Source organism: Plectropomus leopardus, chromosome 6, assembly GCF_008729295.1.
Source record: "Plectropomus leopardus isolate mb chromosome 6, YSFRI_Pleo_2.0, whole genome shotgun sequence".
Taxonomy (NCBI): Eukaryota; Metazoa; Chordata; class Actinopteri; order Perciformes; family Serranidae; genus Plectropomus; species Plectropomus leopardus.
The window spans coordinates 35194628-35218006 of record NC_056468.1 but is presented as its reverse complement, the minus strand read 5'-3'; the positions used below and the strand labels follow the sequence as shown (position 1 = coordinate 35218006).

The 23379-nt window shown below is 38.2% G+C and overlaps 3 protein-coding genes across 5 annotated transcripts; 1 reads left to right on the top strand and 2 right to left on the bottom strand.

Annotated features, from left to right (window-relative positions):
- LOC121944198 (outer dense fiber protein 2-like) lies at window positions 1-14928 on the bottom strand. Of its 3 annotated transcripts, none has more exons than XM_042487920.1 (18): window positions 14844-14928; window positions 13583-13683; window positions 12490-12606; window positions 11898-12019; window positions 10214-10343; window positions 9998-10129; window positions 9144-9218; window positions 8980-9051; window positions 8152-8268; window positions 7764-7964; window positions 6677-6786; window positions 5387-5522; window positions 4153-4263; window positions 2884-3147; window positions 1542-1642; window positions 1250-1412; window positions 374-499; window positions 1-291 (listed from the first exon to the last, which is right to left on the bottom strand). In XM_042487920.1, the coding sequence occupies exons 2-18, from the start codon at window positions 13679-13681 to the stop codon at window positions 145-147; spliced, it is 2223 nt and encodes a 740-aa protein (XP_042343854.1). In that variant the 5' UTR covers window positions 13682-13683; window positions 14844-14928; the 3' UTR covers window positions 1-144. The 3 variants fall into 3 exon arrangements, with proteins under 3 accessions (XP_042343854.1, XP_042343855.1, XP_042343853.1); XM_042487921.1 differs by having other exon boundaries at window positions 13583-13693; window positions 14844-14909; XM_042487919.1 differs by lacking the exon at window positions 14844-14928 and having other exon boundaries at window positions 13583-13767.
- Window positions 14592-18276, top strand: si:ch211-51h9.7 (uncharacterized protein LOC558400 homolog). Its single transcript, XM_042487929.1, has 2 exons — window positions 14592-15348; window positions 17490-18276. The coding sequence occupies exons 1-2, from the start codon at window positions 14910-14912 to the stop codon at window positions 17642-17644; spliced, it is 594 nt and encodes a 197-aa protein (XP_042343863.1). The 5' UTR covers window positions 14592-14909; the 3' UTR covers window positions 17645-18276.
- Window positions 17845-22899, bottom strand: seta (SET nuclear proto-oncogene a). The gene is made up of 8 exons (XM_042487928.1): window positions 22606-22899; window positions 21377-21434; window positions 19949-20091; window positions 19729-19832; window positions 19526-19639; window positions 19077-19247; window positions 18746-18877; window positions 17845-18645 (listed from the first exon to the last, which is right to left on the bottom strand). The coding sequence occupies exons 1-8, from the start codon at window positions 22676-22678 to the stop codon at window positions 18622-18624; spliced, it is 819 nt and encodes a 272-aa protein (XP_042343862.1). The 5' UTR covers window positions 22679-22899; the 3' UTR covers window positions 17845-18621.
- Between the last annotated feature and the right edge of the window lie 480 nt (window positions 22900-23379).

The following is a 23379-nucleotide window of genomic DNA, read 5'->3' as shown; positions in this document are numbered from 1 at the left end:
CTAATTTAAAATCATTTCATTTATAACAGTTTTAATTTCATATACAGTATAAAATTCTAAAATCAACAATCGTAATCAATAAACGTCATTTAGGTCTACTACAATGCTTTGGGAATGTATAAATGCTGGTTGGGTTTTTTGCCTTCAGCTTGCAATCATAGAGTCGCCGAACACGTTTCCGTAGGAGGTTTTGAGGAAATGAACATAGTTCTGCAGACTGCGGTTTGTGGAGTCCGACTGCTCCAGCCTGTCCTTCATGCTCTGCAGCTGACTCTGGAAACGACGCTCCATCTGAACGAAAACAGAAACAACGCGTCTGAGAAACAACAGTTTTGTGTGTCCAACGTGAAAATCCACAGACAGCGTGCCGTACCTCCTCCTTGCTTCGCTGCAGCTGACTCTGCTCGCTTTTGGCTCGGCTCAGCTGGCTCTGCAGGTCCAACGCTTTAGACTGAGACGCTCTCTCTTTGGCCAAAACCCGCTGCATGCTGCTGTCCACCTGCAGGAAGGACAATGTCTTCCTCACTATGCCCGCATGGACTGTTGCATTCAAGTATTTACGCTCATAAAATGTGAATGTGATATAAAACATAACTTTCTGATGACCTTACTTAATAATATCACACTCAGCTCAACTACAACTGAAACAATTAGCTCATTAATTTCACTATCACTCATTTCATCAATTAGTGACAGAATATTAGCAACAATATGGATACATTTTTATATAATTATTTATGCAAAATCACTTTGTAGTTCCAATTTAACAAACGTGAAAATCTGCTGCTTTTCATTTTAATCATTTACATTTATTTTGATTAATTTAGAGTTTTGGACTGTTGGTTAGCAACAGAAAAATAAAAATGCATGACCTAGAAAAAAGTACCTAAAGCTATAATATTTTTACATAACATTGTATGTTATTGTAGTAATTATAGATATAGTTATAATAATTATTCCCCAGTGTTTTCCCTAGACATTTTTCCCTTACTTATTTATTTATTTATTTAATATTTTTCAAAATCTACCAATATCTTGCAATTTCAGAGCCTCTCTTACCAAGATGCTAATTATCTTTATTTCCTATGTTTTTGACAGAAATCAAACCAATTTGTTTTGGGTTCAAACATTTAAATACTTGTGAAAGTCGTCTGAAAACAGCACAGGAAAAGTGAGGTCACTTCAGGTGTGAAAGGGTTAATACCAAACCGGTTTGTATACTTGACACCGGTCTGATATAGCTCCACACCTGTCTCTGTGCGTCCTCCAGAGTTTGTTGCAGCTGTCTGGACAGGACGCTGCACTCGCGGGTCTTCTCGTCCAGCTGCTGCTGAGCGCTGCGGACACTGGCGTCCTTTGACAGGAGAGCCTGAGACTTGTCTTTGTTTTCTGCCGTCATGTCCTCCAGCCTCCTGCAACACACAGCGCAGGAATCTACAGCCGCACTTGGGAAAATGTGTAAAAAGCATTTCTGTGTTTTGTGTTGTGATGCTTTTATCTTCAAAATGAATACATATTTACTTTCCACGATAGTTCTGTACCTCTCTAAGTTGTGAATTTTCTCTTTGAGAACGTTGTTCTCCTCCTGCAGCAGCAGGTTCTTCTGCTGGAGCGTCTCCAGCTGAGCGCCTCGCTGTTCCACCTGTGGATGAACGTGACAGATGGAGACAAAAATCCACATCCACGAGGCGTCCTTATAGTCAGCACAGGTCCAACTTTCCTCATGCAATTGCTCGTCTCTCTGTCTGCTTTTAAATAAAGGCTAAACACTGCATTCATCGTGCATTGTAGATTATTAGAGTGATTATACCATGTTAAAGGTTGTTCCTAAATCCTAAATGAAAGAGATACGCTGCAATTCAGAAAAAATGTAGAAAATGTTTCTGAAACATTCTGCTGACACGCAAACTGAACATTTTAAATTCAGAGGATTTGGGTCTAAATTCAAAATTGTCATGTAACGACACATCATCATATTAAGTTGATGTTTATAATCAACACTCGGGACTTTTTTCTGGCATCTTCTTCTCCTGATAGCAGTCAACAGCACCATCTACTGGCCAAAATCTGCTACAGGCAGGGAGACAAATCACTAACTGATGACTAAATTCACAGGAATAAAAATTAAAAAGAAAATAATGCGTCTTTTTCAACATAAAAACAGACATTATGTGGTCCAAATTAGATGTTAGGATCTACGTTGGATGTGCCGTTTAAATAGGACATATTCTGACTGGCTGTTTATATTTCTATGATCTGAACTTTAGTCGTCGTCATAGCTGTAGTGTGGACTCCTTCATCCACTTGAGTTTGAAAGAGTTTTATATATAATCTTTTATACTTATAGTTATCATTTTTGGCCCTAAACCCAGACCTCATTTCTGACCAAGATCACTGTCAAATTCTTTATATAGCACATTTAAAAACAACCAAGGTTGACCAAAGTGCTGTACAAAAGTACTGGACAAAATAAATAATCAATAAAAAAAATACATCAAAATAAATAAATAAAATGCAGAAGTAAAAACAAACATACCAAAACAATTAATCAAATGCAAATATGAGGGATGACTGTCTGATTTAAGTTTAAACCCTTAAATTTCGTAGTAATATGGATTTTAAAAAAAAATTTATTTACTGTTTTTGTTTGCTTGTTTTTTTTTGTTTGTGTTTTTTATAGATAGATAAATAAATAGATATGAGTCATTTGATTTGATGACCATACATGTAAAGTAAAAAAGTGGTATTATTAAAGAAAAAAAACTTCAATATCAGCAAAATAACTGAAATAAATAATGTAAACCTTCATGAGAGCACCTGTTTTTTGTTTTTTTTTAATCAAACCATCACAGCTGTGAAATGTCTCACAGGCTGTTTGAGTACCTTGCGTCTGACTTCAGAGAGAGCCGAGTTGTGCTCCTCGTTCCTCCTCTCGTGGGCGTCTGCCTCCTGCCGGGCGTCTCTGAGCTGCTCCTCCGTCCTCCTCAGTCTGTCGGGCAGCGTCTCCAGCTCCCTGAGCCGGCCCAGCAGCTCCCTCCTCACCTGCTCCGCCTCCCTCTCCAGGCTCACCTTCACCTCCCGCGCCTCCCTCTGTGTCGCCTCCAGCTGCAGGCAGTACTCATCTGACTCCAGACGCACCTGCTGCACCTGCACACACATATATATATATATATAATATATATATATATATATTTATATGAAATACACACCCCAGGTGATTAATACTGCTATTCCCCATGTGCCATTTGTACTGCATTACTGCTACTATACTTTTAGTATCTGAGAGTAATTTTGGGTGCTTATGAAGTTTTAGATTAGAGTTAAGTTGCAGGATGAAATTTTTATTCGTAAACTTGTATGTCTTTGAACCCTTCAAAACCTGAGCAAAATGTTTTTTTCTTTCAAAAACACAGAAAGGAGATAAGCAACATAACAAGAAATGACCCAAAAAATTGCAAAAATAAAAAATTGAGAAAATTACGAAGAAAAAAAGGAGATAAAAGGCGCTAAAATAAAAAACACTTAACATAAATAATAACTGATTTTTTTTCTCTAACCTTTATTACATAGTTCCAATAATTATATGTTTTTTTTTTTATTTTACCCATTTATTTGAAAAATTTCTAATGATTTTCCTTTTCTATTTCTCTTTTTTATTAAGGTTATTCTCTTGTCACCTTTTTTTTAAAATTGTAATTTGAGGAACATTTCATGCCAAGCTGCTTTTTCACCCATGTTTTTGAAAAAATAATTAAATTAAACCAGTTTTCTCATGTTTCAAAGGTTCAAATGCGAAATGCAAAAAAATAATAAATATAAATAATAAATAAATAAGGTGGTGATGGTCCAGTCTGGGCCCCTATTTACAAGCTTTAAATAACTTAACAGGGTGTCCCATTTCACACATCTAATTTCTCCTCAAAATTATGTTTGTATTTTTATCTTTTATCTATTCTGTGAATAAACTATGAATGAATGAATCCACAAGGACATTAAATTTTTCCTATTTTCAGCCCCGTGATGATGCATTTTCAAGCTCATCCAAGAGAGTTTTAAAGAGTTAATTTATCTCATCATAAAAATTCAACATCAGCACATCTGGAGACGAGGAAGAGGATGAAGCCTTTTAATAATGAGAGAATGCCACTGTACCTTCCTCTTGTATTTCTCCACCAGGTTTTCGTGCTTCTTGATTGACGACTTCAGTCGACGGGCGTCAGACTGCAGAGCGCCGAGCTTCTCCTCGGAGGACGTCAGCTGACCCTGAATATGATGCACGTTTATGATAAATGCCATTAAAACATTTCCTTTACTGCAGAGAAGCGATGACACAGTAGAAGACGCCAAAATATTGCTAATGTTAATAAAAAATGAAATGAAATAATATTTTCTAAAAAACTTTTGTCAGGAAAATTACTTTTAAGAGCTTCAAAATACATTAAAATTTTAGTTTTCATAATCAGGATTAGATACCCACCTTTGGCTTTAAAATAATATTTTCTTAACAGCATATTGTAAATTATAAGAGACTTTTGAATGTGATGTACGATATGTAATTTTCTGCTGATAGGGGCCTCAATCAAAATTATTATTATTTATTATTTTGGAAGTTTTTACTTGGAGCTAAATTAGCCACAGAGGTGTATTTCTCACCAAAACAAACAGACCAGGAAATTTAAACCTGTAAAAACACTGAATAAAGCAGTTTTGCATTAAAAATGTTTCTTCACCTCTGTTCTGCACAGTAGGGCCTAAAGCGGAGCTGCCACTTATGTTTCCTCTGCTTTTCAAATTCTGAGTTTGAGTCACTACTGATTTTTTAAACGTATTTTATCATTTTATTTATTTAATTACCCCTGCTATTTTTGTGTTTTTCCCCCCACACCTATTTATTTGTTTATTTTTAAATTTTTTATTATATGTGTATGTTTTGATCCAATACCCATATCTATAGAACATATTTTGTTTGTCTCTCTAATCTTATTTTCTTTCTCATTTTTATTTATATATTTCATATATTTATTAATCTTTTTAAAATTATTTTTTATTTATTTAATAATTTTTAGTTCTTTTTTTTTTTTTTTTTTTTACATTTCTTTATCTTTTTATACAGTTCTATATTTATTTATTTTCCTTTTTCCTTGTTTGACAGGTCTTTATGTTCATTTGGTTGTGTATTTTTTGTTGTATTTTGTTTTTGTACGTTCACATGAACCAATAAAAAGAATTACAAAATAAAATATAAAAAATATTATTTCTTTCTTTAGGGCATGTCTTTTAATTGGCCTAAAATTAACTATGACTTGACTAATCTGTTAAGAAGTTTGTGTATAAAACGAGCTACATGAATACATTTTTCTCGCCTTTAATAATGAGCTGCCAGTACCTTAAGTCTTTGGTTGTCCAGCTTGGTGGAGGCGTTTTCGGCGCTGAGATGATGCAGCTGCTCCCGGAGCTCCTCCCTCTCCGTGCGACTCCTCTCCTCCGCTGAATGAAGCTGCGAGTCGAGCTCGGCCACCTGACTGAGATGAAGCAGGTGCGTAAACACGGTGTCATGTTGTCCTCACGGTCCCAACACTTCATCTGTGGATGTCATCGCCTGCCACAAAAACTCGATTTGCTCCAGTCAGGCGTCTACGAGGATTTCTCTATGTGTTTGAACTGTCTTTGGTACTTCGAGTTTATAAAAAGTCGTCTTTACAATCAGATATTATTTACTCTGAAGCGTTTTTTTCTGTGCAAGAAGAAAAAAACACTTTAAAAGAATTTAATCAGACTGAAAGACAAAGATCCATCTGAGCGACGCTTGACTAAGATCAGAAGAAATTATTCAATGTTTTTACCGGTTTTAATCACCGGCTCTGTTTGTTTTGCAGAGGAAGAGACCTCTGAGGATAATTCGGCTCCCGGTGAAAAGCTCCTGGATGTGAAGTTATCAGGGAGATAAAGTGAGCGCGCATCATCAGGGACAAACGGCTCATGAAACCGCTTCATTCACTGTTTCATTGGTTTTCATCACCTGGTCTGTTTGTTTTGCATGAACATGTTAGTGTATCATGCTGCACTGCAGTTTGAGACAGCTGGTTTGTCTTCTCTGTCCAAACGCAGACTGGAACACCGGTATGTTTCCCTTTATCAGGCCGTTTCACAGGAACTGACATCTTATTAATGTTTTCTGCCGACGCCTAAAACTGTCCGTAGTCGCAACCTTCGGTCACACAGACAACTTTGGTACAGTCTTTGGTGGGAATGCTTTTAGTGTTTTTGCTCCGTCATCTCGGCGTCAGCTGCAGAGTCGCTTTAGACTGGACTCTTTTATCAGCCGATTAAGAGCCTTATGGACATTATGTTCAGTTCGCTGTTGCTTGTCTTTGGATTTTTATGCTGTTTGCTGTTGTGTTTTTTGTCTCCTTGCTCTTTTATGTGAAATTCTTTGTGCTGCTATCTTTGAAAAAGAGGTTGTGAATCTCAATGGGACAATTCCTGGTTGAAATAAAATTTTAAAAAGAGATCACTGTGACTATTCTGCTCCTTGTAACAACCTCCTGAACAGCGAAGACTGAGGAAATCCTAACCAGGAGCAGTTTTACCACTAAACCCCAACCCCACTAAATCTCACACTATATGTAAAAGATCGAAACGCCACAAACTGCACGTGTGTCTCGCGTGTACTCACAGTTTGAGAGCAGAGATTTCCTCGTCCAGCTGTCCTTTAGCAGCTGCCTCTTTAGAGTGACGGAGACACCAGTCGCTGGACGTGGACAGAGCTTGAGCCAACTGGGATTCCTGGAACAAAATTCAAATGTTGTCAAATCATTATTGTTCATGTTTTAGTCTTTATTTCAAACCTGGAATACTTTTATAATTTAGGAATTTTTATTTTCTGACAGTCTCGACAAACAGAGGCGAGAGCTGCGAAACACCTGTCGTCGCCTCTACAGCTTCAAATAATGACTGGTATCACCTTTGATCACTGAATGACCGTTTTCGTCATGTTTTTAACTCTTTGAGACCCACGGGGCCGTCAGCACTACGGACGACATTGCTGTCTTAAAGAGGGCGGCGTCTCAAATTCATCTGCAGGTTCCAGCTTTCAGATGATGTTTAATGTTTTTCTATATATATTCTAACTCTCCCGCCATGTTACTGGGATGTTATCGCCAGAGGAGAAGTCGCAGAACATCACTCAGTGGAAACACATTGTGTTTTATTGACACTTGAAAAATATCGCGCAAGTTTTGCGCAAATCTGTGATGGAAACCCGTCTACTGACGGCCTCAGGGGGTTACCCAAAAAGGAAAGTCATTTTTCTGGTTTTGTGCCTCTGAAATGTGAGAATTTGATGCTTTTCTTTGTCACTTGTGACAGTAAACTGAACAGCTCTTTGGATTTATGGACTGGTGACGGGATAAAACATGTTTAACTATTTTCTGACATTTTGTGACATACTGATTAACTGAAAGAATAACAGGCATATCAATAAGTGATGAAGATAATCGTTAGCCTTACTCGCCTCATAATTTGGTTTTGTGTGTGTCACTGGAGTACCGCTGCTGAACTTCCTTTGAACTTGATTTGCATAAACGCACACGGTCAGACAACAAGACAGCGCCACCAGTCAGAGACCTCATTTGCATGCAGCTTGCAGCACGCAGAGCTCTGCGGATCATCCACAGGACTTCATTTGTATTAAAGCTTGTCATTTTCTATGATCTGTGCACCGCTCTGTATTTTCAGATGCTGTGATACCGCCACAGACTGACCTTCTCCTGCAGTTTGACAGCGAGCTGCCTGGCCGACTCTTCGGCTCGCTCGGCGTGCTGGGTCAGCGCGGCCAGCGCCTCTTGATCTTGCCTCCTCTGCTCCTCCTTCTCCTCCTCCTCTCTCCGCTGCCTCAGAGTCTGCAGCTCCTCCTGCAGAGCCCGGAGCTCCTCCTGCTGCTGCTCCTGGCTCCGCTGCATCCTCTGCTCCAACACACAGAGGAGGAGACACACATTCACACATCAGCTCGCTGCTCACGAACTGCAAACTTTTGATTCTTTAATTCTGATCAACAAAAGAACAAAGTGTTTCTTTTAACAGCGACTGTAGCCCCAACGTCTGTCAGTGAGTGTGCGGGTGTGTATTTTATTGTATTTTATGATCACACACCTGAATCTGAGCAGCCAGATGGACCTTTTCTGCTTCTGCTCTGCTCAGCTCTGACTCCAGATGGTCGCCGGTCGACTGCAGGATTCTTGAAAGCTCCTCCGCCGTCTTTGCATTGTCCTGACGTAGCAGACGGATAGTTTTTATTTGTAAAACTCACCTGAACCTTTAAGGCCTTAAGACTTTTTAAGACATTATTTAATGCCAATTTGAATGAATTTTAAGACAAATTTTCTAATAACCAAAACTGACGAAGGAGAATTTTATTTTGCCCAAATGTTAAGTATGGCACAAAACATGAGATGTCTTTGGTCCAGTGGAAAAGCTTTTCTGTCAAACGTTGAAAAAGGAAGTTAAAAAAAAGACAATATTATCATAAAAGTGTCTTTTATGTGTACAAACTGAGGACGGAAACATCTTTCTTGGCAATTTTGTGTTTTATGACCAGTTTAAGAAAAGGAATTTATTAAAATATTATTAAAAAATGTTTTTCAATTATTTTTGAGATTTTACAATGCAACGCCAGAAAAAAAGGATTCATAAAATCTTTGCATGTCTGAGCATTTTTAAGACGTTTGAAAGATGAGTTTAAGTCATTTTAATACCAATTAAGGCCTTATTTCTAGATTAATTAATTCAGTGCATTTTAAGGATCTGAGGGATCCTAGTGCCAACTGCCAGCTACTGTATGTAACACAGTGATTATGGAAAAGTGCCTCATACAACCTCACTTAAAAAGATCCAAACTGTCCCTTTAAAATGTGTGTGAGAGGTGTAAAGCTCATGTAAACCGCTGTAGCAGAAGCACAAATCTAATAGTTAGTTTCAAACCTTTTCAAAGTCCAAATGCTCCGCCAGCTTAGACGCCTCTTTCTCTTTGCTGGTCAGTTTGGCTAAAAGTCGCTGTGGGAGAGGAAGAAAAAGCAGAAACGTTTCCTCGGCTGCCTGCAGGAAGATGATGCAGAGCTGCACCTGACCAGGTGATAAACACTCACAATGTTCTCCGCCTCAGTGTCGGTCAGTCTCTTCTTTATGGCGTCTCTCTGATCTGACCACAACAGTGATTCTCTCTGTGGAAACAACAACGACAAAATAACTGCAGGTTTAACCCCAAAGGCCCCGCTTTAATATTACACACACTCGTATCATTATACTCATTGTACATTAATATGATTCTCTACTTTCATTTAGCTTATTTTTTTAACCAGCATTGTTCCTAATCATAAATAACAAATATTCATTCATTTTCAGAATTTTAACCCTTTAAATGCCAGGTTTTTGTCATAATTTGTCATCATTTTTTATTTTTAAAAAAGCATAAAAAATCAATTATTTTTAACACACTGCATGCAAAGTATATATTTTTAGGATAACCACAGTCTGGGATATGTCAATGATTAGCAGCATCATTGATTGTGACAGGTTACCTAGTGGAAACAGCATGTATTTCCTCCATATGCCAAATATGGTCAAAATGACCTCATCAGGTGGAAAATAGTCAAAATGACAAATTCAGAGTCAAAAGCCCAGAATGACACCCAGAAATAATACAAGTCCTGTTTTTCTGCTCTGATGGCTGTGGGATCAAAAATGTCAGTTTGAATGGGTTTCAATGGAGCATTTTTGGACCTGAACAGTCTGAATGTAACTATTTAGTTTCCACAGTGTATTTTAGACTTATTGTAGGAGCTGAGCTGCAAATTCACTGATTACACTCAAATACACAATCTGGACTACATTTAGGACACATGCATGAAAACAGCCAAAATTATCAAAAAGAAGAATGAAAAGCGCATGAAATGCACAAAACATTCCCTAAAGGGTTAATTCTCGTCGACCTTTTCTGTACCTCGGACTCGCTCCACTCTCTGAGCAGCTCTCGCAGGCTGTGATTGGTGTTGTCAAACATCTCGATCTTCTCCAGCAGCAGCTCCTGCTGCCGTGTCACTGACGCTGCGTGCAGCTTTGACAGCCGCTTGTCCTGAAACAAATCAATAAAAACATCATCACGTATGAGAAAATAAGTCCTCCTCCGTCCGTCCTGCATCTGTCCGTCCAGATCTACCTTAGCGAGGCTGTCGATAGTTTCCTTCAGAGCCGTCAGCTGATTCGCCACCGCTACGCCGTCGATTTCCGCCTCTACGAGCGCCCTCAGGAGCACGTCTGTCTCTCTGTGTTGAGCCTTTGAGTCCGACCTGTGAGCACGAGATGAAAACGTTTGCATGTTTCATAAAACTTTTACTCGCTTGAACAAACTGAACTCAACCTGCTTATATCTGGGACAGGCTTTTTTTTTCTTCTCACACTAAACTGTCGCTCAGCTCTTTATTTAAACCTCTTTTTTCTCTTGTTTACTCGTCCGGTATTACTGTCTTTTTTATCTGCTCAAGTTTTCAGTAAAATTACCTGATTGAATCATAGAAAATCTCATCAATATGTCCAGAAAATGAACTGCATGGTAACCGGGCCTCTAATTAGGACAGACGGGTTTTTGTCAAAATGTCAGCCTGGCTAGTAAACGTTTTGTTTGTTTTGTGTGTGATGTGCTTTGTTGTGTACTTTGATGCTGTATTGTCTGTCTTGTGTCTTCTTCTTTATATCATGTGCTACTGTGAGTATCATTTAGGGATCGACAGATTATCGGCCGATTTTTGGCATCCTGCCGATTACCTGCATCAGTGTTTTATTTTAATAAAATCAATTCATTAAAAAGTGCAAAGAAAGGTTCAGCACCGGGAGGAACTTTTACTTTGTAAAACCTGCGGGAGCTTTTTTTAATTTATTCATTTATTATTTATTTTTTATTTTTAATTTAAAATTTCGCTTGACTTTATGAAAAAAAGTTACTGTGAATTTGCTGTATTTGATGTTAAAAGTCTCAGTTTTGATTAAATATTCGCTAAAAGCATTTAAACAAAGTTTTGTTTGAAACAAAGTTTGTTCTAAAAATTCTAAAATTGACACATTATCATTTCGCTTATTTGGTTTCTCTTCACAAAAGCTATTATACAGAAAATTTTACAGAGTAAAACATTTTTCCAATTTGAGATAAATGAATAGAAGTCATATTCAAACAAAAGAAGGACATTTGGGGGAAATACGCATTTTCCACTTTTTCTGAATTTCTTCAAATTTCGATTCCTGAAGCCTAATTGATAAAGTAATTATTTCCATGATAAAAATGTCATGAATTAAACCATACCAGTTCTCGACTGATGGGGCCTCGACTGGAGCCATTTCCTTCTGATCGCTTCTTTATCAGCTAAACTCAATATTCCACATAAGTATTTAAGTATTTTGTTTTTATGTTTGCAGATGTTAGATTTTCATTGTTATTGTTAGTGCATGGCGGTTTCAAATATCGGTTATTAGTCTCATAAACTCCTAATAAATACAAACAATCGGCCCTGAAAAAACATTATCGGTCGACCTTTAGTATTTTTTGTCTTCTGTGTGTCTTTTTTTAATCTTCTTCTTGTGCAGCTTCATGTGATCACGTCGTCGTTATGTGTTTGTTCTGACCTGCTGAGGGACTGAAGATGTGACTCAGCTCTAAACTATAATCTGATCCGGTGCATCACATGGTAACATTTATGTATTTACATAAATAAATTGGGAGTTTCAGAGTATATGTTGCTGTCTGAAGCTTTGGAATCAGCTGTTGATGTTTTTCTTCTTTCTTTCAATAGTTGCTATTTTAGATAAAAACAGAATTCAGGCGCTAAATGTTGATATTTTGAGGCTCTTACTTCTTTAAATTCCGAATGCTCTCTTGCTCTCTGAGTAGGACGCTGAGGTTTTTGGATACAGCGTCCAGCTCTTCTTCCTGCTCCTCTTCATCGCGCTCTGATCGATGCTGCGATCTGCTTCTCTGATCGAAGACACAAATAACAACAACTCACAACTTAATGCACTCCAGTGCTGTGCAGAAAACAATAAACATCTGTACTGAATTATTCAACTGAAAACAGGATGAAAAATATTTTTACAGCCAAAGTTATTCAAGCCGAGGAGTGTTTAAGGTACTCAGCGCTGCCTAAATCCCCACAAATAAAATATGCTGCACATCAGTGAATACATTTAATATCATCCAATCAGATTGAACTACGAGTATCACATCTGGAGCGTGTTTATGTGCTAATTTAACTGTCACATTATACAATTAAAGCACTTCATTCTAACTTCATAAATTCAGTATTTTTTCAGCAATTAAAACAAATCCTGTCTGTTATATAACAAAAATTCCTTCCTCTTTCTAGTCATATTCATTTGCCAGCATATTTATAATTTTTAGACCCTTTTTGAGCGTACTTCAATGAGAGACAAACACTACAAAGAGACCTGGCACTTGTAGGAGCCCACGTCTCTTCTGCAGGACAGTCGTCCTGGAGGAATCCACGGCGTCCGCACCTTTGGCCTCCCTCCGTCTCCCTTCACCTGAGTGTCTTTTGTCCGACTCTGCAGAGAGAAAACAGAGGGATTCCACATTTAAAACACACTGAAATTTATTATAAATTATGAATTTATTATATCTAATTGTAAACTCTTTTAAAAATAGGTTTAAAACATAGTTAGCAGCTCCTCAAAACCGAGTGCAGCCCGACCCCACTGCAAAAAAAATCTGAACTATCCCTTTTAAAATGACATACACATCAATACAACAATAATATAATATATGTCATTGTGAAATGGACAATTTGCATGTGTTTACTTTTACTTTCGGTACTGTAAACCTCTGAAACCTGAGACTGGGAGACCTGGGGAAGAAATGCAAACTGAATAAAATATAATAAAAATAAATAAAGTGGCAAGGAAATTATCTGAAAATAAGTTGGAGGTATTATTAGTTATTATTTTAAAAAATGAGGGGTAAGAGACTACAAAACATGTATAATTCTCTTTATTATGTATATAAAAGTGTTACAGAAAATAGAAAATAAATGTATTTCCATTTTTATTTAATTATTTTTACTTTTTTTTTGCTAATTTTCCAGTTGTTTTTTGTTACATTATACTAATTTATTGCTATTTTTTGGTCATTTCTTGTTAAGTTGCTTATTGCCCTCTTCCCATGTTTTTTAAAGAAATCAATGTGCTATGGTTTCAAATGATTAAGTACCTTTTAATGACAATACTTTTACTCAATAAATAGTTTCATGCAGGACTTTTACTTGTCACTGAGTATTTACACATTGTGGTATTAATACTTTTACTTGAGTACAAGTTCTGAGTGCTTCTTCCTCCACTGTGATTTTCACATATTTGCTGTAAAATTTAAGACACGGCTTGTATATCTGTAAGTAAATAAAGCAGCGTTGTTACCTGTAGATAAATAAAGCAGCGTTGTTACCTGTAGATAAATAAAGCAGCGTTGTTACCTGTGGATAAATAAAGCAGCGTTGTTACCTGTAGTTAAATAAAGCAGCGTTGTTACCTGTGGTGTCTTGCTGGGACTTCTCCTCATATGAACATGTACAGGTGTGGTCTCCGGTACGTGCACGTGAACCGGCGGTGGTGATTCCCGGGTTTTCATTCCTTCGAGACGCTAAAACAACATTCAGATCTGGTTTAAAGTCAACTTCGAGGCCAGAGAACTAACATTTACAGAGCTAAAGGTGCTACAGTGCTAACTTAGCTTCATGTTTCCGAGATAAATCTCGACCATCGACTGAGGAGCGGACGGTTGTTTGTATCGACGAAGGAGCTCTCTGATTGGTCCGTTCGCAATATCTCGTCCTGTGATTGGTGGAGGCGAGTTTACAATCGCGTTGCCCGTGGTAACCAGTAAAAGTAACGGGGGTTGTTTAACCGTTAAAAGTAAAACGCTTTTAACATTAATAAGCTGGCATTTAACTAAAGTTGCTATTTCTTTCGTATTTCCTTTCTTTCTCAGTAGTGTAATATTACTTAAGTAATTAAGTAATAAGCAAGAATAAATGTGCTTCAATGCATTTTTAAGGTAACTGCACTTTAGGGACTGTTCGTTATTTTTGAGACGGCGTTGTTTTTACTTAGGGGAAGGGCATTAAATTTTTTTTTTTTACTGCAGATTAAAAAAATTAAACTAAAAAGCGCTAAAACTTTCCCCATTTATCACAGCCAGGAACTGTAAAAACACCCTCTGGATTTTTAAATGTCTCCAATAGTCTCTAAATATCTACAGTTTTGGCATTTTTGGTGAATTTAGAAAAAACTTTCGGCAATAGTTTTTTCTTCAAAACTTTCTGGCAACACCCTGATAGTCCTGATCTCATCATTATCACGATAAGTCATTGATTATTTTTTACAATGTGTGTATTAATCATTTCACTTAAGCAAACAATCTCTCTTTAAAAGTTCAAATGTGAATAAAACATGACTGAAATTACTTTTCAACTCCAGTGAACCATTTAACAGGCAGGTGAGTGGTAAACACGTGGACGTACGCAGTTAAATGAAGGAAACGTTGAGATGACGGCACTTCCGCCCAAAAGTTGGAGAAGGAAATGGTTGAGATTACAACAATTCCGCCCAAAAGTTAGCATTAAGCTAACGCCACTTCTATTGATTTATTGCGAATTATGTTACTAATCACCGATTATTTATGTAGTTACACAACATATTCTTACCTCCTGACTGAGTTAACACACTAAAGCGACGAAGGTGATGCACTATAAACTGATTATTGATCACCAATCGGCTCGACGTTAGCTCACCTCGGCTAAAAACAGCTAGCAATTAGCTTGTTGGTGATTAGCCCCCCATGTGCGCGAGAGGCAGCGATGATGAGCGCGCGGAGCCCGCTGGTGCAGCAGAGGCAGCTGCAGAGGTTGATAATACTGCAGTATTTTTCCTTGGTACTGCTGGTGTACCCGGCCGCATACCGTCTCGCTGAGGCCTGTGCTGCCCCGGCGGAGGAGGGGGGCACCAGCAGCGCCGCCGCCCTCATCCTGTGCAGGACGTGCGGACACGAGCTGGCGGCCGGGGCGGACATCCAGTCGGTGCCCAGCCGGCTGGCGCTCTCCAGCCGCAACGACACGTCGCTCGGGGGCCGAAGGGTTAACGTGCAGCTGTTTGAAAACCCGCACGGACACCAGTTTGAGGTGATAACCTTCAGAAAGGCGGACGTCACTCAGCACTGGCCGGCAGATAAACACTTCTCCTGGTTCCCCGGGTTCTCGTGGACGGTGGTCACCTGTCCCCGGTGTAATACTCATTTAGGTGGGTACAAACCCGTCACTTCACGGTGCAGATGCATCCACAAAACCTGCAGCTTCACCACACAAGTTAGTCTGTGTGAGCAGTTTGAGTCTGAGGTGAGACAGACTTCACCTCTCTAAATAAACATCATCATTATTAAGACCTGGTTTCAATGTTGTTGTTGTTGTTGTTTTTTTAGAGATAGAAAATAATAATATAGCCTAATAATAATTAAGTAAAGAGGTTCAAAGGAAACACACCAGGGATACTCACCTTGCTTTGCTTGGGGCCCACTATTGCACAGTGTCAGGAGGTCAGGGGCCAGTCTCAGGGGCCACATACAGGTTTCAAGGACTTCAGGACGTTTCTCAGATTTTAGGACATTTCTCAGATTTTTCGATGTTTCTGGGATTTAGGACATAGGGTATTTGTAGGAGTGTAGCATGTTTCTCAGATTTTAGGACATTTCTCAGATTTTCAGAAATTTCCAGAGATTAAGGATGTGTCTTTGATTTTTACGATGTTTCTAGGATTTAAGACCATTTCTTAGATTGTAGGGTATTTCTCAGATTTTAGGATGTTTCTCAAAGTTTTGGACACTGGCACCCTGTCGGAGGCCAGATGTATTACTGGTTAACATTTTGTACTACCTTGTCATTTGCAAGTGCTTTTATCATTTCAAGTGTTCATTTTTAAAAGAAAAGGAAGACAATTTAAAGTTTTTGTCACTACAGACATTTATATCTAAACCGTGAAATACTTAGACTGAAGTAATTACACTTTATATCATAATTATGGAGTATAACTTAAATTATGAAATTACATTTAAGTTATTCACACTAGTTTTACTCCTGAAATACTTTTGCATACAAGTGACTTTGGCAGAATAAGAGGTAATAGTGTTTTTAAATAGCAAGTCATAATTATGGAACAAGGAAAAACTTTACAAAGAAATCATTCAGGGCTGCAGAGTTTCTAGGTACACCGTGGTATAAAAGTCAACAGTTATCATACATTTGTGTACATTTGCATATCTGTGGTATTGGGGGAAAAATTGCAGCTCTCCTGAGAATCTCATTTTATTTTAGTATTTTCAGAAGGGTTTCACATTTCAGTTATGGCGATAAAACATTTGTTCAGCCAAACTAAAAACCTGTTTTCATTCCTTTAAGGGTCGTTATAACTGATAATAATAATACTGTAATACTGTGATATTTTCTAGCGCACTTGGAAAATCTCATACCTGCAACTTCAGTAACTTTAGTGACATTTTCTACTTTTAGCTGTACCACATTTTAGAGTCATGAATCAGTAGGGTTGTAATGGTCTTAGATTTTGATGGTATCAGTGTCGGAAAATATTGTGGTTTTGCGGTGTAACAGAATTATCTGCTCAACTGAAGTTTTTCTGTTAAGTTTAACAGATGTTTTATTGCTATAATTAAACTTCAAACCAGCTTTTTTTTCAAATGGAGTTTGTGTAAAAAGTCTCCCTTTCAAGTTAACTAAAATAAAGATTTATGTCGGATTTTATTTTTTTTAACCTTTCTAGGATTTTAGGACATTCCTGGAATTTAAGGATGTTTCTTGGATTTTAGAACTTTTCTGTAGGATTTTTATTACTTTTCTAGGATTTTAGAACGTTTTTCACATTTTAGAATGTTTATGGAATTTTAGGACAATTCTAGGATTTAAGGTTTCTCGTATTTTAGGACATATCGAGTATTAGAATCTCAGGATGTTTTTAGTATTTTCGGATGTTTCTGTGATTTTAAGACGATTCTAGGATTTTAGGACGTTTCTCGTATTTTAGGTATCTAGGATTTAAGGAAATTTCTAACATTTTAGGTTCCTCGCATTTTATAACAAAGCTTCTTAGCTAGGACCTCTGTCAGGGGGTGCAGGGCACTGGCACTTTCTAAAAACAAGCTTTTATTTTGATGCTTTTTTAATGCACTCTGGGACCTCATGTATACTAAAAGTACAAAAACAATTCCCAGTTTGAATCACTTTATTTTTATTGTGAATTAGAAAACGGTTGGGGGGCCAGATTTGGCCCGCAGACCATAATTGAGTATGACTGGTGTAGGGGCCTTTTATAAAAATCTAAGTGTATCACCATTTGTGCTTCAGAAAACTTGTCTTTTTTTTCCCCCACTCCAGGTTGGGCCTTTCAGCCCAGCGACTGGCCGGACACCATCACAAAAGCCAAATTTGAGGAGTCGGAGCTCACCTTCCTGGCTCTAATCACACATCGGCTACTCCGAGAAGACTTCGCTTCGAGCCTCTTAATGACTCCAAAATCCTTCATGAGCTGATGGGACCGAATGACTGTCCAGTTAACCCAGGTGCCTTTGCTGCTACCTAAATCTATTTTTTAAATAAATTTCTATGCACCCACATGTAAACACAGTAAGTTTTATTATTATAACAAAGCAAGTTTTACACCTCAAATTTAAAACAGTTTCTTTTCCCCCCAGCGGAAAAGGAAAGGTGATTAAATGTGACTTCTATGAGATAACATGTCTTTTTCTTTTTTTATTTAACCCATGAAGCAGTGGGGGCCAAAATTTACAAGCTTGTTTTTTTTTCCATTTTGTTCTTTATTAAAAATGTCATTTCAAATCTCATGGATATCTGTAAAACAATACAATGAAAAAAAAAAGTCCCATAGAAATGGTGTCAAAATAACCACTCTCCCCAATAACCAACATACTCCTGCCCCTCCCCAGCTTACCCCACCCCCCCCCCCCTAAACATTACAAGTCAAAGGAATGAGCTGGTACTCGTTAACCACATAGGGGAAAAAATAACAATTTTCAAGAGATCAACACCCCAACTGAAAAAAAATATATATGGGGGAAAAACTTGAGAGGTCAACTAGCGCTGGGTCACTACACCATGGCTTTAAGTCAATTTACCACACAACCTTTAACAGGAGGAACTCTGTGTGAATTGTCTTCAAATTCTACTCAGGATGCCGTGCTGATTCTATTTTTATACTTTTTTTTTTTTTTAATTATTATTTTTTGAGATGACTTTGGGGATGGTACTCACAATTCAGGGCAAAGTGCCATTGGCCTTAGATGAGTCAAAGGAAACATAACATGGCACCGACAAGGTGAAGAGGCTTCAGAATGGAAAATGAAGCACACACGGATAATAATAATTAAAAAAAAGTAAAAAAAAAAAAAAAAAAAAAAGAAAAGAAAATTAAAACCTTTGCTCCCGAAAGTGAGTGGAAAAATCAAACAGGGAATAGAAGGTTGAGGGTTTGGGTAGATGATGTTATTTCTTAGTCGTCTTCTCCCTCATCATCCTAAAAATAAAATAAAAAAAACAAAACAATATTATTTAAGTAAGCCAGAGCTCAGAACAAACTTCTTTTAAACAACAAACATTTGACTTTATCACTTTACCTCTCCATCTTCTCCGTCGTCTTCTTCGTCCTCCTCTCCGTCTTCATCTCCCTCCTCGTCTATGTCCTCCAGAGCCTCCTCGTCCTCTTCGTCGTCCTCGCCTTCTCCCTCTTCATCATCCATGTCGGGAACCTGGAGATAACAAACGCTTTAAGCACTTTTGTCTCTTAACTTAACAAAAAGTTTTCCACCTTTGTGGGAGGAATATATTTGCCCGAAAACACCTGGAAAATCCACACAAACTTAAAACGAATATACATAAACTGAAAAAGACGTCCGCTTTTTGTGTAAAGTGGCAGCTACGGATGCATTAACGTGGTTGTAAACACACCAGGTAGTACTGCAGGGGGTTCGGCCAGATGTCGTCCTTGATGACCTCGCCGAGCTCATCAGCGCCGGCGTCAGCGTGATCAGTGAACCAAGTGAAGAAGCTCTCTGGCTCTTCATGTTGCCTCTTCCTTCCTGCTTTGTTCTGTGTCTGGCTGGAGCGTTTGGTCAGGTCCTAAAAAACACACAAAAACAGAAGAACAAAATCTCTTAAACTTTTATTTTGCAACATCTTTAGTTAGGTCCAGTCATGCTGATTTCATATTTTACTGTTCTGTCAGTTAATGATTCAAAACTAAAATAAAAGATGGAAAGAAGACAAAGAGCTAAAAAGTAAATTTTAAAAAGAAAATCACTTTGAATGAGGATCGTAAGAAAGCCACCTAAGTAGCTGCAGGTGAGAAGAGAAGCCTCACGTCTGGATCACAAACAAAGTGAGAGAGACACGCGTACCTTTCCTGATTTCCATTTGATTTCTGTTGACTTTGAAGATGGGTCTCCGCTCTCGTTCAAATGGAACTCTTTGGAAAGTACTTTGTTTTCGAAGTACGGATTTTCATCGAAATACTGGGAGGGGAAAAAACGTGAAAAAAGGTAAGAACACAAGAAAAAACGTGCATCTTCTGTGTTTGTGTGCGCATCATTACGACACTTACAAAATCTATTCTGTAGCCTGACTTGATGTCTTCAAACTCTGTCACCTCCACTCGGCTCAGGTAATGAAGTGCTTCTTCATCCTCCTCTCCCAGTAGGGCAGATACTGCGGACACATTACACAGACCAAACTTTAACTTTCTACATTTTTCTAACTTTTGTCACTATGATGTAATTACTTTACTTAGTTCGGCAACAAAAATCTAGAGTTGAATTGCTCACCTTGTGGATGGTTGACAAACGTGGTGACCCAGAAGTTTGGGATTTTGGCGATCAGTTCTGACCTCTTCTGAAAGAATGGCTGACGGAGTTTGTTGTATTTCTGTTCTACTTTGAGGATCTCCTCACTGGCCTGCTCATTCAACCTGGCAAAGGTAAAAAAAAAAAAAAAAAAATTTTAAAAATCAGTTTTTACTCAAATTTGCACAAATAAGACCATTTTGTCATGCTTCTCAACAGTTTAATGGTAATGGTAATTCGTGGACGGGGATGTCAAACTGTGCAGCACGGAGGGCTGAGATTCTGCAGATTCAAACAACCAAAAATTACAACATCTTAACTCAGTAGCTGGTTCCTCTTTTTTAAACCATTTGAAACTTAAGCAAATTGGCTTGATTTCTTTCAAAAACATGCTTATAAGTTTGAGCAACTGAAGACAGAAAAAAAAAAAACATATGACAAAATAGCTAACAAATTATGAGAAAAAAGTTTAAAAAAAATAAAAACAAGGGAAAAAAGTGCTTCTGTAATAATAATCCAGTAAAATAGTTTTAAATATGATTATGATAACTGTAAATATACCTTTTGGCATTTTTATCCCCGGCTTTTAAAAAACAATTTTCCAAATCTATAAATTTCTTGCAATTTGTGAAACACTTTTTGCCAAGTTGCTCAACAACTTTTTCCCACATTTTCAAAAGAAAAAACAATTTGCTCAGATTTTGAAGGTTTAAATACTTTTGAAGTTATCTGAACTCATGTGATGTCAATCCAGGTTTCAAAGGGTAAAAATAGAGGTACTAATCACCTCTTTAAGTTTTTTTTACAGAATTCCTACAGCTCAAGCCAAAGTAGATACTTTTAAAGACTCTTTAGGACTTTCTGATGCCACTCAGTCTAACACATAGAAGACAATGACCATATTACACTATTATAAAAGGTATGTTTTTGGTTTACCGGAAGAAGTGGGAAATATCTGATATTTCTGGCCTGTTTTCTGGACAACTATGACATTTTACAATTATTTTAAGTTTATTTATTTACACATTCAGATGCGAAGAAAAAAAATCTGAAAATTGATATACAACAGTTTACACGTCTAGGTGAGGTAGAAACCTGCAATTGGCTTTTGTAAAGAACTCACCTAAGAGAGAAGAACAAAATATACCGATATTTAAAAATCCAACATAATGCTTAGTAAGATATAAATGTAAATAAATCTCTCCCACCAAATTATCATCACTAAAAAAGAAAAGATAAATACATATCAATGCAATGTTAGAAAAAAAATCATAAAAGGCTACTTCTCATGTCAAAGGGTTTTTTTTAAAGAAAGATTAATTTGCCAATTAAAAACTAATTAAGGCCTTATTTTTATGTTAATCAATTTAATGCATTTTTAAGCGATCACAGGAACAAGTTTTTAATTACCTGTCAATTTCATTTTGAACTTCGTCGATGTGTTCAATAGCTTCTTGCTGCTCTTTCTCTGCAGGAAAAAAGACAAATATGTCACAAAATATGCGTAACTTATTACTTCACAGCCATGACTAGGACAATAAAAGCATACACCGATATTATTATTATTATTATTAACAAATTAAAAAATGTGTCATAACACATGCATGCAAAAATGGGCATATTGACATTTTAGTAATTGTACCATTATTGTGCGTTGCTTTTTGTACCCGCAGATAAGTTGACAGTATTTACAAAAACTCCTCAGATCTCAGTGAGGAGTGTTTTGTCGATTGTAATAGTTGTGCATGTTTACAGTCTTTAATCCGCCGTTAGTTTTCGGTGAATCACTGTAGTTTCCGGGCTATCTGGCGGATTGAAAGACGGGCTCCCCCGGAGGTTAAGGTAACACAAACGGCCAATAGCTGCAGCTCTAGCGGCTCAGACACTCACCGTTTCCTGCCGGCTGCTCCCGACAAGGCCGCGTGGTTTAAATGTGGGACACACACAGAGCCGCGATAACGTGAGACACCGAGCCAGGACAGATGCCAGATCAGACCCCCCCAAACTGTCAAACCGAGGCTCACACGGCGCAGTCCTGCATCCAGACGTCTAAATATCCCAATTACATATTTTAACTAATTGAACAGCCGGTGGATTTAAATGCATTTTGGAGCAGAACAAAACATAACGTCGTCAGCTAGCGTTAGGTAACATTACAACAACAACACTAGCTGGCTAACGGCTAATGCCCGAATGAAACGGACAACTTTCCGGTTATTTAGCGCCGCGATAATGGTGTTAAAATTATAAATAGTCAATTTGAGGTGATTTTATAACAGCGCACGGGCAAAATGACCCTCCAGCATCGCGCACGGTCACTCGGTGAGAAGCCAACGACACAAGTGGCCACGCTGATGATGCTAAATAACCGAGCTAACATGGCCTCTCAGCACCGGGCTGAGCTGAACAACGGCAGGCTCCGGAGCAGCGGCATGCTAATAAATGCGTTAGCTTGGCGGGCTAGCTGCTGTTTATAGAAATGTGAACAAACGCCCGCAAAGAGGATCCCGGAGCGAAAAAATCAAAAGCACCACACACAATAATTACCAACATTATCGCACCCTTTAGCGATGCAAATTGTGTTAGAAGAAGAAAGTGAAAATGGCGGTGAACGGGAGGCCGCCATTCTCCCCTCTTACCGGAGGTTTCGTCCGCTCCGTCGTGGTTCGAGTTCAGCTCCTTTTTACTCACTTTTGCCGCCGAGGCCGACATGTTTTCGCAAGCTGGGGTAACTTACAGACGTCCGAGGAAACAGCTGGTGGCTTTGAGACCTGGTTTCTCCTTGAACAGGAGAGTAAAGTTGGAGCGTGCGGGAGCCAACAACGTGCTGCTTTTCCACACAATGTAGCTGCTGCCGCCGACGAGCCGCGAGGAAGTCACAGCAACCGCCGCTCACGCGCTCCTTTCATTACGAACGCGCCTCGCCGAGTGGAGCAGCGCGAGCTCCGCCTCTCAAAGTAGGTCTCACTACGCGGCTCCAATCTGCCGATTTACCGCTATCTCTCTGCCTAAAAACCACACGCACGATGAGCCGAACTTCAAATTATTACTCGTATTTTTCTCTTAACCTGTTTTTTGATTTATTCCACCCCAAAATTTCTCGGTTATTCAGGCCAGGCCAAAGCTTCAGTTGGACCGACTCGCACTTGCGCACTTAAAAAAAAAGATGCTGAATATCAGTGAAGGAGGAACCTCATTCTGCCGGGCAGTCAAATTAGCCCGTTAGTCACAGGTTGTCTCCGGTTAACTGTTTGTTTCAGGACGATTAAACGAGACTTTTTTTAAATCTGTGTTTATACATACTACACCAAACTACAACACATACTTCATGTTAGGGACTGTTCGTTAGTTATCAGAATCATAAAGGGATTTATTTATTAGGTTTTCACTTACAAGGAATTTGCTTTCATAAT